At 38.6% G+C, this 14,476-nt stretch overlaps 1 protein-coding gene across 1 annotated transcript in view; it reads left to right on the forward strand.

The window, feature by feature from the left end:
* The first annotated feature begins 202 nt into the window (after positions 1-202).
* Positions 203-14,476, forward strand: part of COL11A1 (collagen type XI alpha 1 chain) — a 134,925-nt gene continuing 120,651 nt past the window's right edge. Inside the window, exon 1 of the mRNA XM_085231338.1 lies at positions 203-633. Coding sequence (XP_085087464.1) covers positions 519-633 — 115 coding nt within the window. The 5' untranslated portion in view covers positions 203-518. The remainder of the gene's footprint in view (positions 634-14,476) is intronic.

A 14,476-nucleotide genomic window follows, 5' to 3' on the forward strand; every position in this document is an offset into this window, starting at 1 on the left:
ACTCCGCGCCCCGGGGACGGGATACGCCCGTTGGCGTCCCTCGGGTCGCTCCTGCAAGGCGGTTTCCCGTTCCCTAAGCTCCCATTCGGGAGAGCCGGTTCTCGCCGACACGGCGGTCGAAGGTGCCGTGGGCGGCCGGTGTGCCGCCGCTGAGGCGGAGGGCGGTGCTGTGGGCGGCCGGGGGTGCGTCGCGATTGGCCTCCGGGCGGCGGCTGCCTTGTCAGTTGGGCGCAGGGGTGGCCCCGGAGCCGCTCGCCCAGCCCTCTGACGGGATGAAGCCTTTAGGGGGATGCGGCGCTCCGTGCATTTTGATTAAAACCCCTCGTCTCCCTTCAGTCTGAAGGCAGGGCACCGGGGAGCACGGGCGGAGGGGCCTGCACGGGGCCGGGCGAGGGAGAGAGAATCCCTTCGGTGTCACGTATGGCTCTATAGGAGAAATCATCTCTGGGAATATTGTGGAAAGGACGGAGTATAAATTGAAGGCGCCCGGGTTTAACTCACGCTCGCGGGCGCACAGCATGAAGATGCAGAGGTGGTCCACGCGGTGGAAAACGAAAAGGTGGCCGCGGGACTCGGCCGTGACCATACTCATCACCCTCGCTGTCCTTCTCCAGACTGCGGAGGTCAGAGGAGGTAAGGAAAGGGAAGCGCCGTGACCGCCGCTCTCCCCCCACGTCGGGGAAGAGATCCGAGGCCAGGCCGGGGCTGTCAGAGCGCCTCCGCTGCCGGGACGAGGAGGAACCCTGAGGCCTCGGGCCCGGGGCGCGGACCCCTCCGAGAGCCCCTGGGACCGCCGGTGCCCGCTCGGAGCCGCCCGTCCCACCTCAGCGCCGCTCTGGGCTCAGCGCCGCTGAGGGGATTGCGCTGGCAGGACGGGATGGTGAAACAAATACGCGTTGCGCTGAGCGATTTCCCGTCGTCCGGCACCCCACTCGGTTTTATAGAGTGTGCCTGCGATTCTCAGTTCTGTTGAACTTAGAGTCTTGACGCTGCCGAAGCTCGCGAAGTTGTGGCAGAAATTGAGCGACAACCATCTGCCTCCTCGGAGAGGCGAGGAAGGGGAAAACTGGGTGTGGGGGCTCCTCTCGGATTTTCTCCTTTCCTCTCCTCGCTGATTTTTCCTTTGCAAAGGCTCGCAGCGGGCAGAATGTTTTCCGGTGCGACAGAGTAGAAGTATGGCAGGGGCCCTTGGCAGCGAGGAGGGCAGCCCCGCAGGTGGGCGCACGCCGGAACGACGTGCCGGAGAAGAGGGGGCCCAGCCCCGGGCTCCGCGCTGGCAGTGCTGCCGTCCCCAGCCTCCCTCCGCTCTGCCGCCTCCCCGGGGGGGGGGAAAGGAAGGGGGGGAGGGAAGGGGGGGAGCGAGTGGTCCCTTAGGTGTCCGTGGACACGGTGGGTGCGGTGCAGCCCGCTGGGGACCTGCAGCAGATGAAGGACACGGAGGCAGCCCCTGCAGAAGGAAAGGCAATCTCTGCCCCCAGGCACGGCTCGGCCCTCGGGTACCCCCGCACCGTCCCGTCCGGTGCGCTGCGGCTTTGTGAGCTGAGCTCGCACATCTGCGGAGCTGCGATGCGTGAGCCGTGGTGGCAGGAGCCCCTTCGCCTCCTGCCGGGCTGGAAACGCTGCCCGTCTTCCTCCCTCCTTCATTCATACCTCTCTCTGGAGTCCACGCATGTGGGGGCCAACCTAGCTGGGTCTGAGGATTTCATTTTTCTGTGTGTCAGACACAGAATCATAAAATCATAGAATGGCTTGGGTTGGAAGGGACCTCAAGGATCATCAAGTTCCAATCTCCAACGTCTGTGAAGGGAGTTTTAACTCTCCACCAATAAAGTTTTAATTTTTAGGCTTTTTTATTATTATTACTTTCACGAAGTATTTCTCAGTGTGAATCTCCACTTTCTGAATCAACGGGTGCCCTAACGGGAGCTCGGCAAGGTGATCGGGGTCTCCGTTGAAGCCCTTTATGCCTTGGCCGTGTCAGCTCCGTCAGGGCTTCTGCCCCCTGCTGGCCCCATTTCTGCCAGGGATTTGGAGGGGTCAAATTTCATCCTCGCTGCAGTTCCACGGACTCCAGTGGAGTTATGCTGAGGATGAATTAATTTCACAGAGCTTCAAAGATTCGGTTATCCGTTACTTCAAAACTAAATTTATTGAAGAAGGAATGCCGTATAGAAAGCCATGATAAATTTTGATGTTTTATGTCACTTTCCTGTGAGCACAGTAGAAGTGACTCTGTGAGCAAGATTTATGTAGATGATCTTTTCACGTTGTATTCACACAGATGAAAAGTTGAATGAAAAACTAAACCCAAGCAGCCCGGAAAGCAAACAATCAAACAAACAAACAAAACCCCAGAAGATAGCTGGTACTTCCTTAAAAATTTTCAACATTGAGCACATTGATAGGTTTTTAGGTTTGGTAACTATTTTAAAAATCCTTTCCTCTAGTTCTCTGTACAAAGGATGCTTTGGAAAAAGTGCTTCAGGCTTCTCATGTTTGTAGGGACATTCTGAAGAGAAATTACTGCTTGCACTTTTAGCAAATACAGTATGCCATTTACTTAGAGATGCAGCGAGCTGTCTGCACAGGGCTTGATCTGTTACTGAAGTTAGAGTATTTCCACTGACTACCAAGGGAGAATTTGGCACAATTTCCCTGATAGAGTATGAGGGAGATACTTCAATGTTGTCTTTTGCCTATTCTACTCTTCCTTAAAGTAGTTTAAAGATAAAATAGGACATAATATTTCACATTTGAAAGTTGAAGAGGGAAACTACTCAGATAAAATAGAATACTGCAGTGGGGAAACAATATGACTAAATGAAAATTCTGCAAGTTTTGACCAGGGTAAAATATGAATCATAGCCCTTATAAAATCTATTAAACCCTGTATTCTTCAATTGTCTTCTCATAAAATGCCACTTGGTAAAGAAACATAAAGAAAATTTCTTTATGTATTTTTATAAAGTATGAATTAAACATCAGTGACTTCTTAAGACAGCAGAATCTTTTCCATTCAGAGAAACCTCAAAAGATTCCTAAAATTCTTGACTTTTTTTTTCAAGTTGCTTTATTTAACATAGAAAAGAAATAGAAGTATGAGGTGTCATCCACAGAATCGAGAAAGGAGGTGTAAAGATCTGCTTATTTCTTCTTTAGAAAGGTTATAGAAATGAGAAGGAGAGGAATGGAAAAGCTAGTGATTCATATTTGGTCAGCTCAGTGCCCACCAGCACTTAAGCAGCTCTTTTTAGAAAATATTTTTGCTTTAGGACTCGCCAAAAGTAAACAGTATTCAGTATTTTAAAAGACATCCTTTGATTTCCTTTCCCCTTCCTCACCTTTTAATACTAAATCTATTGGTAATGTGTTTGGAATGAATAAACTCATTTAGTTGAAATGGCATGGCTTCAACACTATAAATTTTTGTAAGGCTCTGGCATCAATGCACTATTGTGATTCTGATTTAATTTTCATGGGCAAGAAATGAAAAATTAGCCTTTTTATTATTTATAAGCTTTTTCAATCCAGCTCTGAGTGCAAAAAGATTTAAGATTTCTTACTGAAAATTGGACTTTAAAGCTATATATAGAAAAGATACTTTCTGTGTGAGTGGCAAGTAGATTGGATCCTAGTATACCGTAAATGCTTTTACAGTCATCCTAGGAAGTACAAAGGTTCCTTGTGCTTCTCTTGGATGGGCTTGGAAACTAATGGGAGTTCTGGGTGCAGAAGGATTGGAGAATCAGGTCCACTAGTACAGGCAAAAGGACAGTTTTCTTCATGGACTCAATATTGATATTTAATTGCAATTGCTTAGTAAGTAACACTGGGAAGATATGGATCAGTTTATTGAAAACTGTTTGCTGTATTGATTCTGTATCTGATTACTCCAAACCAGTAACGAAAAGGTACCCCTAAACTAGAAAAGGAGCCATCTCTTCTCAGAACTGTTACTGATATGATACTTCTAACTGATTCACCTTTAGTATTGAAATAGAATGTGAAACACTTTCATCTTTTTTTTTTTTTTCCACAGTGAAATAGCTATTTTTGTGGTTTTGTTTTGTTTTGTTTTGGTTTGGTTTAACAAAATGCCAAGATCCTTCAGAAACAGAGAGCATATAGAGGTTTCTCAGACAAAATACAGACAAAAATGATTAAATCGAAGAGAGATTTGGCTAGATTGTACTAGTGATCCTAGCTGAAGTTTTTTCTGAGTCCCAGGGATCAGCAGGTGAAAGGGTCCTCTCTTCCCAGTATAGAGCAAACGGGACTTGCATGCATATGTCTGTTTTACTATATTATTAACATTTTAAAAATTATTTCTTGGGTAAAATAATGATATCAACACCATCAGCAGCCATATGGCGGAATAATGACTGGTATTGTGTTGCAAATTCTCTGGAGTGTCAATCTTTGCATTTCATTTAGAAAAAGACCTCTCAAGGAGCTCAGAAAGAACTATGCAGACTACAGGCTGTGCAGAAAAAGAAGTTGTTGCATATTTCTCAACTTCAGTTTTGTGTGTGCCTAATAAATCTAACTTATTGTAAGTACTATGTAACTTATTGTAAGTAGTATGTAAGTACATATAGAGTGCATGCAAACATTCAGTGCTTTTGGCACCAATTGTTGGAATGTCACTAGGAAACAATAATCTGTGATACAAAATCTTTTCGGGTGCATGATGTTTTCTTACTGCTGGAAAAAAAAAAAAAAGAGAGAAAAGAAAATGTTGCTGATAAAATAAGAACCTGTGTCAGTGGTAAAGTGTAGCAAAGGGATTGTTATATATTCATTATTGCAGTTATCTTACTCAAAGATACTCCTCCAAATGTGGCCCTTAATTACAACAAGGCTGCAACATAATAACAGAGCATGACATTACTGCTGAAATTACACCTAAAACACACTTGAGCAATTATGTCTCTCCTGGATTTGTCTTATTCAGTGGTGAACAATAGGATTTCCATCTGCCAGCAAGATAAAGAAGTTGCATCTCTCTGTAGAGTTCTCTGCTTCTTTTCAGAAATCCTCCTTAGCACTGATTCGGTTATAACTGTTCTAAATATTTGTTGATAATATGGGGGAATAAATTAAGCAGAGCTTGGGTGGAATCTCTAATCCTGCAAGACTGCGAAGTCTCACATAATGACAGATTTGCCCTCTGGCTGGACACAGTAGATGGCAGTTGCTTAAAAGGACACTCATGCCTGTTGCAATGGCTTATAACTGTACTGCTCAGTATTAAATACCAAGTTTACAGACTGTAAATGTAAAGATTAATTGCTGACTCTGTTATAACAATAGTAATAGAATGTGACAGAGCTTAAATTCTTTTTGACACATTATCACACATAAAGGGTTGTAAAAATCTTTGTGAATTCTAAGGCTGGGACTTCAGTGTATGTCAAAGCATTAATGCAAACAGTATGTGAAGTTGATGCTATTTGGCAGAGCTAATACTATGGAAGCAAAGTATTTGCTACAGAGCAAATTGAAAGATGTGTTATAAAGTATGATTAAAAACTGAAGATCCAGATACTGCTATGAATAACAGCACTAGCAGCCTGCAATTTAAATCAACTACAGTTATAAGTCAAATTGTCACTTTGTGACAGTGTTACCATAGCTTATGCTTTTACTCCATCTGTTTCCTCATCTGTTTATCTATTCAAAATATTTTAGTAATCTGATAGGTTTCAATCAAGCATTCATAGTTAAAAAAAAAAAAGAAACAGTCAAAGTTTTACAACCTTGCTTTCTGCTTAAGTGGAACTGCAAGTATCAGTAGGGTACAGAACTGGGACTAGCTTCCTTGGCTTACTGTCAAATGGGAGATTATGCCTTTGACATCAATGAAAGTATGGTGAATTTCTGAGTTGTACGGTTAAAAATCATTTAATTGTTTCTCTATGAAATTAAATAGGGTTACTTTGAATATTTTTATTGTGAATATTTTACTTTGAATATTTGTAAATACTGACTCTAGCTGTTTCTGTTTGTCTTAACATATTCCACTGCTTATAGCTGAAAAATGTACATAAGCATGGTATTTGAAAACTACCATTTGTCAAGAGATATTTTTGAAGTCTATTAGAATGATGTCTAAATAATTTTAGCAACTTTAGCTTTTGCTTTAGTGGCCTCAGTCTCTTTCATTTTTAATTGCTGAGAGCGTACCTTGTCTCTTCCTGTCTACTTTCAAAGAAGGCTTTGCTTTAAGCGAAGAAAAGTATAGGAAGCAAAAATCAAATGTCAGCCTCAAAATCTAGGTTATATTCTAGAGTTGTGTAAAATAACAAAACCAAGGAAGAACAATTCTTAATTCTTCTGAATAGTTTAGTTTAAGTGAGCCTGCAAGCTTACTCATCAAAGTCATCTGGTGCTTGGATTGTAAGAAAGCATTGCTTGGATTACAGAGACCAGAGCCTGAAGTGAGAACTTAAAAGTGACCGTATTTGAACAACTGGGAAGCTCAGTGAAGCATCTTGATTAAAATGTGCTTTTGAATTCCTGCCCTTGGGCATTTATTTCAGTGTTAATGCTTAACAGATGAAGAACACAGTAAATTAATAATAATTACTTATACACATTTCAGTTTTTAAAAGATACCCATCATGATTGCCCACAGTGACAATAATTAAAATATGCAATGGTAAAAACATGAATGAAAATACTTCTACTGCTTTAGAAATAGCACTAATTTCTATTAATAGATGGCTCTTGCACTCCCACAGGTCAAAAGACTAAGGTCAGCACATCTACACTGTAACACTGCCAGGAAAGACTTTCTTGCAGATCATTCACTCATCATTCAGAGCATTTGTTGTTACTTATGTTCTAGCAAATTTAGGTCTGTCTGGTAGACTAAATTGCTTGCTGTTGTTGACAGAATCAGAAACTGGCCTAATAATCTGAGATAAGGAATGCAAACAGGAAAAGTTATCAGATTTCACAGTAGGAGAACTGCTGAAACAGTTTGACAAATGGTAGCTAGATAAAAACTATGTAGAAGAACTTTGACAAAAGCTGTATTCAAGACTTTAAAAAAACAAACATAACAACAACAAAAAAAACCCAATTTATTCCTATTTCTGGCCTGAAAGCACTGCTCTGAAAGGTGAGCAGCAGAAAGCAAAGACCAGCCATTCCTTTAAGTTTTTGTTGTTGTTGTCTTTCTTCACAAAAATATTTTCAGTTCTTGCATTCATTCAGCTCTTGGCTTCCTAATGAATGCCAACTGGATACCACAATCATAGTAGTCCTTAGAATGAGCACTTATAAAAATTTAAAAATTTAAGAAAAGTCATTAACTGTTGTTCATTATGCCTTTAATAAGTAATATGATTTCAAAACAGAGGAGCAGCCAGTACCTTCTATTTAAGTTCCTAAATATACACCTAGAAATCTAACCATAAGATGTCCTATTTTGAAAATCTTGTCCGCAAATATTATAAGAAGTCCTTTCATCAGTACCCACTAAATATGCATATTTTAGCCTACCAGGCTGTAATAGCTGCTACTCTTTAAATGATCTATCACAGCAAGAAAAAAAGTGGACTAAACTTAAAAAAAAAAAACAACAAAACAAAAAACACACAATTTAGAATGGAAGATGAATGTTTCGACACTCTTTGGTTTTGCAGTGGTTCTATTGGAACAGATTACTGGCAGAATGAAACATAATTCCATGGAAAAATATGAAGTAAAGTAATAGTGCTTTAGAAACATTTGTCTTCCTAACTTTCTCAGATAATACTTTTTTACTGAGGCAGATGCACCCCTTTTCTACTACTCCAGGGTTGTATCTCACCAATTATGAATTACTGATTGTAATTCTTACAGGCTATTTCTGGGATAATTCCTGATAAATTTTCACTTTTGCATTAATTAAAAGAATGATATTGCTGAAGAATAATGATAGGTCAGGAAGAAAGCCCATAGTGTTTATTATATATGAAAAAGGAAAAGTCATGTTTACTAATGTTATTGAAAGCATAACAAACTGTAGCACACTCAGATTCCTAAGATACATATAAAGATATAAAGATATAAATAAATAATACTTTCTCTATTTTCCTCATTTAGTCTTATTATTATTTGCATTTACAGTATATTCACCAGCAAGCATCTTGGAGTATCTTGTAAATGTAGGTTAAATAGGAAAGGATCATTGTGCCTAGGCTGTCTCATAAAATTAAGAGTTAAAGAGTTATCAGAACAAAATTTAAATATAATAGGATTTCGACTTCTAGTCTTCATTAGGCTCTTGAACAGAAATATATATATTTTTAATTCTAAATGACTCACCGTTTCAACAATTTATTGTAGGAATTAATTGTGTAGCCAGAAGTTGCCACAACAGTCACTTTCCTGTCAGTCCTTTTAGGCTGATGGCTATCCTTCCTTCTGAAATTACAGAAGCTGATTGTTTTTCTTTGCAAACCCTGTCTTCAATAAAAGTCTCTTGAACTGTTTGGTCCTTGGTCACCATCACCATTAACTGCAGCTAAAAGTGATTTGCTGTACAGTTCTTGGACAGAGAACAGATGTCAGATTTCGTGTATCCCACTCAAAAAAGTGCAGGGCTATCTTCAATGCTCACTGAAGCTTCTAAGTGGCTTGCAGCCCATGATATTTAGAACAGAAAAAAACTCAAGGTGTGGGATTTTTTTGTTTATAGGGACAATTGTCCAATTTGACTTTCTTAGTTTTCTCTACAGAGATAATTGAATTCTCTCAAAAAAGAACTCTCCACAAATAATATCTTTTCAGTGTACACCTGTTCCAAGATTGCTGAGTACCACTGTATGCATCTGTGATAGGATCACTATAGATATTTAAAATCTTAAGACCTAAGAATCTGCAGCGGTTCATGGAACTGGTCTATAAACTGCTTCTCAGTAGAAGTTTATGTAGGAAAAGATGGTTATCTTATAACCAGTTAGCACATATAACTTAAAAAGAATTTTAGGGGAATCACTACATAAGTATGCTGAGAATTTATTTTTCTGCAAATAATTGTAGTAACAGAGTGTCCAGGTCATCTTCCATCAAAGAAAGTAACCCAACACAGAATTTGTCAATTTGTGACAGCAGCAGACTCAAATTTCCAGTAAGAAGCTGTGAATGGTAGTTGATATGGGAAGAAACAGGAGCTAAAGTGCTCCTCATGCTTAAGTGTAAATTGAGTGATAGAAACACATCAGCTGTTAAAAGAGATTTGGGATAGAAACACATTGTACTTACATGAACCAGTACAATTCTACTTGCAGTGCACGTTAATTGCTTAACATTAACATATCTAAAATATAAATTATTGTCACTCAATAGATTTATATATTTTATATACTATGTATTATATTTATATATTATGTTACTTTATTAATGATTTTTTTATATTAATTATTTATATATGATTTAAGTAAGCCCCTTTAGTAAACCTCTTTTTGTTTTGGATCACTGCTGCATCTGGACAGTAGCTAGAAATTGTAATGAAGCATCTGCTGTAAATAAAAATCTTTACTTAACTGCAAAGTTATTGAAATAAAGGTAACTAGCTTTACAACATGATTATAGCTAGCAAGATAACATATAGCAATGTTACCCTTTTATCCAAAATACCGCTGCTCACGTAATTTCAGAGATATTTCTGCTGCCATTAGATACATTTTTGATCCTTTTTTTTTTTGTCCTGTACAGTTCCCCATTGCTGTGTCAGATAGATTTTAACATGCATATACTAAGCAGTTCCAAAAGTAATGCCTCCTATTTATTTCAATGGAAACTACCACAAAAAGCACAATAACACTATTTGAATGGGGAAATTCTCATCTACAAAACACTATTTTTCAGTGCAGTCACCACCATTAGCTATGCACTTTCACTGGCAATGGATGTGAGCCTGCATGTTGCACTCAAAAATCTGTACCAATGGAGCTGACACACTTGTCACCACTGCTGAAACGTACCACCCACTGCTTCACTGAACTCACTTCTGCTGTTTGGTCTCCATAAATGTTCAACAAGCATCAATGAATGTCAAGGAGTGCCCTTCTCTTAACACGTTGGAGTTCAGTGACACGCCTTTGCTTCATATGCACTTGCATGTCAAACACCATCTTGTCAGATTGCCCCTCTGCTGCCATCAGTCAAATGGGAACAAAATCTGGAGGGATACAGGTGGGAAGGTTCAACCTTTACTGCCATACCATTAACATCTGCCCCAATGTTGTGGGCCATCATAGTAAAATGAGACGCATCGCTTTAAGAGCAACCCTCCTATATTTATAATGCAGAATTTGAATGACGGCTGCTGAAGCTCAAACAATAAATCTTATTACCTATCACTAAGATATTGTTTGCCATGATCTTATTTACAGCAAGGGTACTTATTTATAAATGAGGAAGATATGATTAAATACCATTCATTTAATTACCACCTCCCATTGCATTTAAAAAAAATCCAAATGTTATCTACCAGCCTTGACCATACCAGGGCAAATTGTCTTGACAAATACAACTTGACCCTGTCTTGTGATTCTTATGCTTTTACCTAGAGTTATGCAGGCACCTATAAGAAGCTTATCCATAGGTAGACTTGATCATGCTGAGCATTAGTTCAATAACTAAGGTAATTCCTTTAACAAGGAGACTTATATCATATGTTGAATAAATCATCACCACAGACTGTCTATCCAAAGTATTTCAGTCTGTCTTTTTGCACAGCTTCTCAGTCTTTCATTCCTCTTATATGATAGTCTATATTATTATCACCCTTGAGCGTCCTCCATGAGCAGTTTCAACCAAAATAAAGGGAGAGTCATATTACCTAAGAGATACTAGCTATGATTAATGAGGATGATGTATTTTAGAGTTAATTTTCATTTAGAGAAATTGTGGAATGGAATTAAGCTAAAGCTGTATTTCTAACTATGACAATATAATCAAAATGTAGTCTAGTTTTTTACAGGTTCTGTTCAACCTATGATTTTATATTTTTAAAAGATGTGATTATTAAAGCGTTGAATGTAAAGCACTGACATAGGATTTAAAGTAAATGTATCATTGTATGTATAGGAAGTCTAGTCTTCAAAATGCTCACAAAAAACCTGCAACAAAAAAACGTATTAAGTTTCCCTCATGTAATTCATTCTCATAATGTATCATGACCTTGCAATATTACACTGTGATCTGGGATCCAGTTTACAGCTAATTAGCCCCACTGACTTCTAGATGATCCTTATTCATTTAGCAGGACCAGATCAGAAACCATTTATTATGCTCAGTTATTTGCTGTTTTCCTTTTAATTTTTTCAAAAGGGAGATGCCAGCAAAGGTGGATTTTCTTCTTACTTAAAATACTTTTACACATATTTTGGTATAATTTAAACTAGCTTAGAAGTTCTTGTGTTTCTGCCAATCTAGTTCTATCGTGCTCTTTTTTTTCTTCCATAGGAAGTAAATAGAAAACTTAGGGTAGGGAAAGAAAGCAAAGGAAGCTTAAATATAGTCTATGTCTTACATTTAATATGAACCAAATGTTCTTATCCATACCAGTATAAATGTGAAAAGTTCACTGGGTGAGTAAAGGTACTTCAGTCATACTTCAGTAATGAAGACCAGAATTAAAAGTTACGAGTGGGTGGCAATCCTGTCCATGGCAGAGGGATGAAATTTGATGGTCCCTTCCAATCCAAGCTGTTCTATGATGTTATTTCAGGTGCTGAGGTATTGCATAGCTAAAATTTTCTTGTACTATATGTTTTCGAGAACTATGAAATTATGCTGGAGCTATCTGATAAACAGTATGGTATACTGAAAGATGCTAAGACGCTTAGGATCATAGCTCATACACCTCTCTGTTCTAAAAATGTGATTTCTGAAGGATTCTCAATCATTTCTGAAATCCCAGCACTTATGAACTGTTTTTTCTCTGGCTACTATTGCATAGTTTGTTAGTGGCAGTGAAAGCTGCACATCTCTCTATGACTTTTGTTTTTCAAAATAAGGATAGATGCTATTGATACTCTCACTGTAATATTTAATGAGAAGAATGACCACTTGCAGTTGGTTCTCCATCAGAGGAAACATAAAAGAGTGGAAGCTTGCATTTTGTTTGCAGCCTGATACTCAGGAGAGCTTTGCCTGAAAAGTGCAGGTTCTGCTCTGGAGAAAATAGGCTTCTTTACGTAGGCTTGTATTGAGGGTTTGGATGATTTGCCTGCAGGAGGTGGGCTTCAAGCATCAAGCCAGTTTGGCCATAAAGTCCCTGCCTGAAGGAAATGACTTTCAGGATCTAGATTGTGTATTTTGACAAACTTACATTGTCCAGTTTTCAAAGATGATACATTAACTTCACAGGGAGAATTAACTGCACCCTAAAGACTGGTGAACAGAGCTTCTTCATTATGTTTGTTTGTGGTCTATTACTTTGCAATCTCAAATCTTAGTGCTAAGTCAGAAGGATGCAAAAATATATCATTAATTTGCAGCTTTCTTCTCATCTGAGAAAACTATTAAGGGATATTATAATTAGAGAGTAAAATAACTTAAATAAGTTCTTGTGAGAGGCCCTACGTCTGCTAATAAATTAATGGTGTCCCTTATATGCAGGTCTTGGGCCAACATAGTAAAATGGGAGGTATTACTTTGAGAGCAGCTCTCATACAAATTGTAATCCTAATTTGAGTTTTCATACAAACAGGCAAACAGCGTGGCCTTGATGCTGTTTCTGGCTACTTCTTATTGTTTCATCCCAGAAATTATGTGGGAGAAACATGCTAGAGAAGAGATGATTTACAGGAAGAGGTGAAGCTCACAGGTCAGAGAGACACTGAGCACTGCAGAACCTTATGAAACTGGCAGAGAGCAATCACAGTCTCCGTTGATAGCTTCGAGACTGTGTTCTTCCCTGAATTTGTGATTCATCTTTCTACATCTCTAACCTGGTCTTCTAAGCAGGCCAGTTGTTGGCTATGCAAGTATTTCTCATCCTCCTTTATACTTCAGACAGGATAACTCTAAACAGTTAGAATCTAAGTTCTGCTGTCTTCCAAGACCTGTTTATTTTTGGCTGGATTCCTAAATGTGTGAGCTTTGTGACTTACTAAGAGCAACTGTGTTTAGTGCTTTCTGTAGAGGCCTTGTGTAGGTGATTTGAATGTGCATGGTGCAATTCTCAAGAATTTTGAGACTAATGTATCAGCCTGTCTGTAAATGTAAGGATAAATATAGGTGTTTATAGCTGTTCCAACTACATTTCCATAGTTTCAGTAAATATAAAAAGTGCTGAAATTCACCAGAACAAAATTTCTAGTACGAGAGTGTGTCTGCAGAAATTCAAATATACGGCAGCTTGACACAGAAAAAGAGTAGAGGCAAAGTTTTCAGAGGCACTGGCAGCTATGAGACTTCCAGGCCTGAAGTATAAGACAGGTTATGTCCTAATCTGATTTTAAAAATGGCATATACAAGAATGTTGCAAAAATATTTGAAGAAGAGGCACAAAATCAGAAATCCTGTGTTTTTCACAGGATGAGTGTCAGGAGTTGGACTTGATGATCCTTCTGGATCCTTTTCAACGAGGGATAATTATGATTCTATGAATGAATGATAAGTAGGTTTCTATGAAAAGCATGCTTTTGTAGAGAAGGATATTAAAATTTATGAATTCCTGTCTGCTTTATCTATTGAACTCTAAAGAACCCATTCTCTGTTCAATGATTGCTTGAAGTGTCTCTTTTATATACATTAGGGAAGCAAGCACTTTCTGTAAATAGTCAGCCATGTTATTTTTGGAGATGAACTGATTAATCTTTTTGATTGTTTAAATTTATATGTCTTTTCTATTTAGAAACCACTGTAAACTGAGTATTTTTTTTTTTTACTGTTCATGACTCTTGACTCATAGTTTGAGGAAATAAATGTCACCTATAGACTTTTAACAAACGTTCATTTTTGTTATTTAGAATCTGTGGTTTGAACATTGCTCACTTTTATTATTCTGTCTTATGACTGGAAGTTTTTTAGCAGCAGAATCAGCATGAGGTAATGAATAATTTTGTTTAAGGATGAAGACTTTTCTAGCCAGCCTTTGCTCTAAAAAAATAATGAAGAAAAATAATCTGGTACAAATTACATAAAAGAGCAAAGGAAAAAGCAGTGGTTGACTTATACTTTTACTGAGTTTTCCAGTGACTGGTTTAAATATAGATACTGCAAAAATAGCCATCAGCTATCAAAAAACAATGTAAGTGTTCCTTCAGTAACTTTAGAAATATGTTTACCTATAGAAAGAGCTTTATGTGTACTAACATCCAGAGAAATAAGGCAGGTTTTTCAGAATTTGCAGACTACTGTAATTTTGCTTTCAAAATTGTTTGAACATATTGAATCTGTAGGACATTTTAAGTAACAGAGTTAGAGTAGGTGTGTACTGTAGCATTCATTTAAATTGTATGTAGTATTA

The sequence above is a fragment of the Meleagris gallopavo genome, chromosome 10, assembly GCF_905368555.1.
Source record: "Meleagris gallopavo chromosome 10, MGAL_WU_HG_1.1, whole genome shotgun sequence".
NCBI classification, from domain to species: Eukaryota; Metazoa; Chordata; class Aves; order Galliformes; family Phasianidae; genus Meleagris; species Meleagris gallopavo.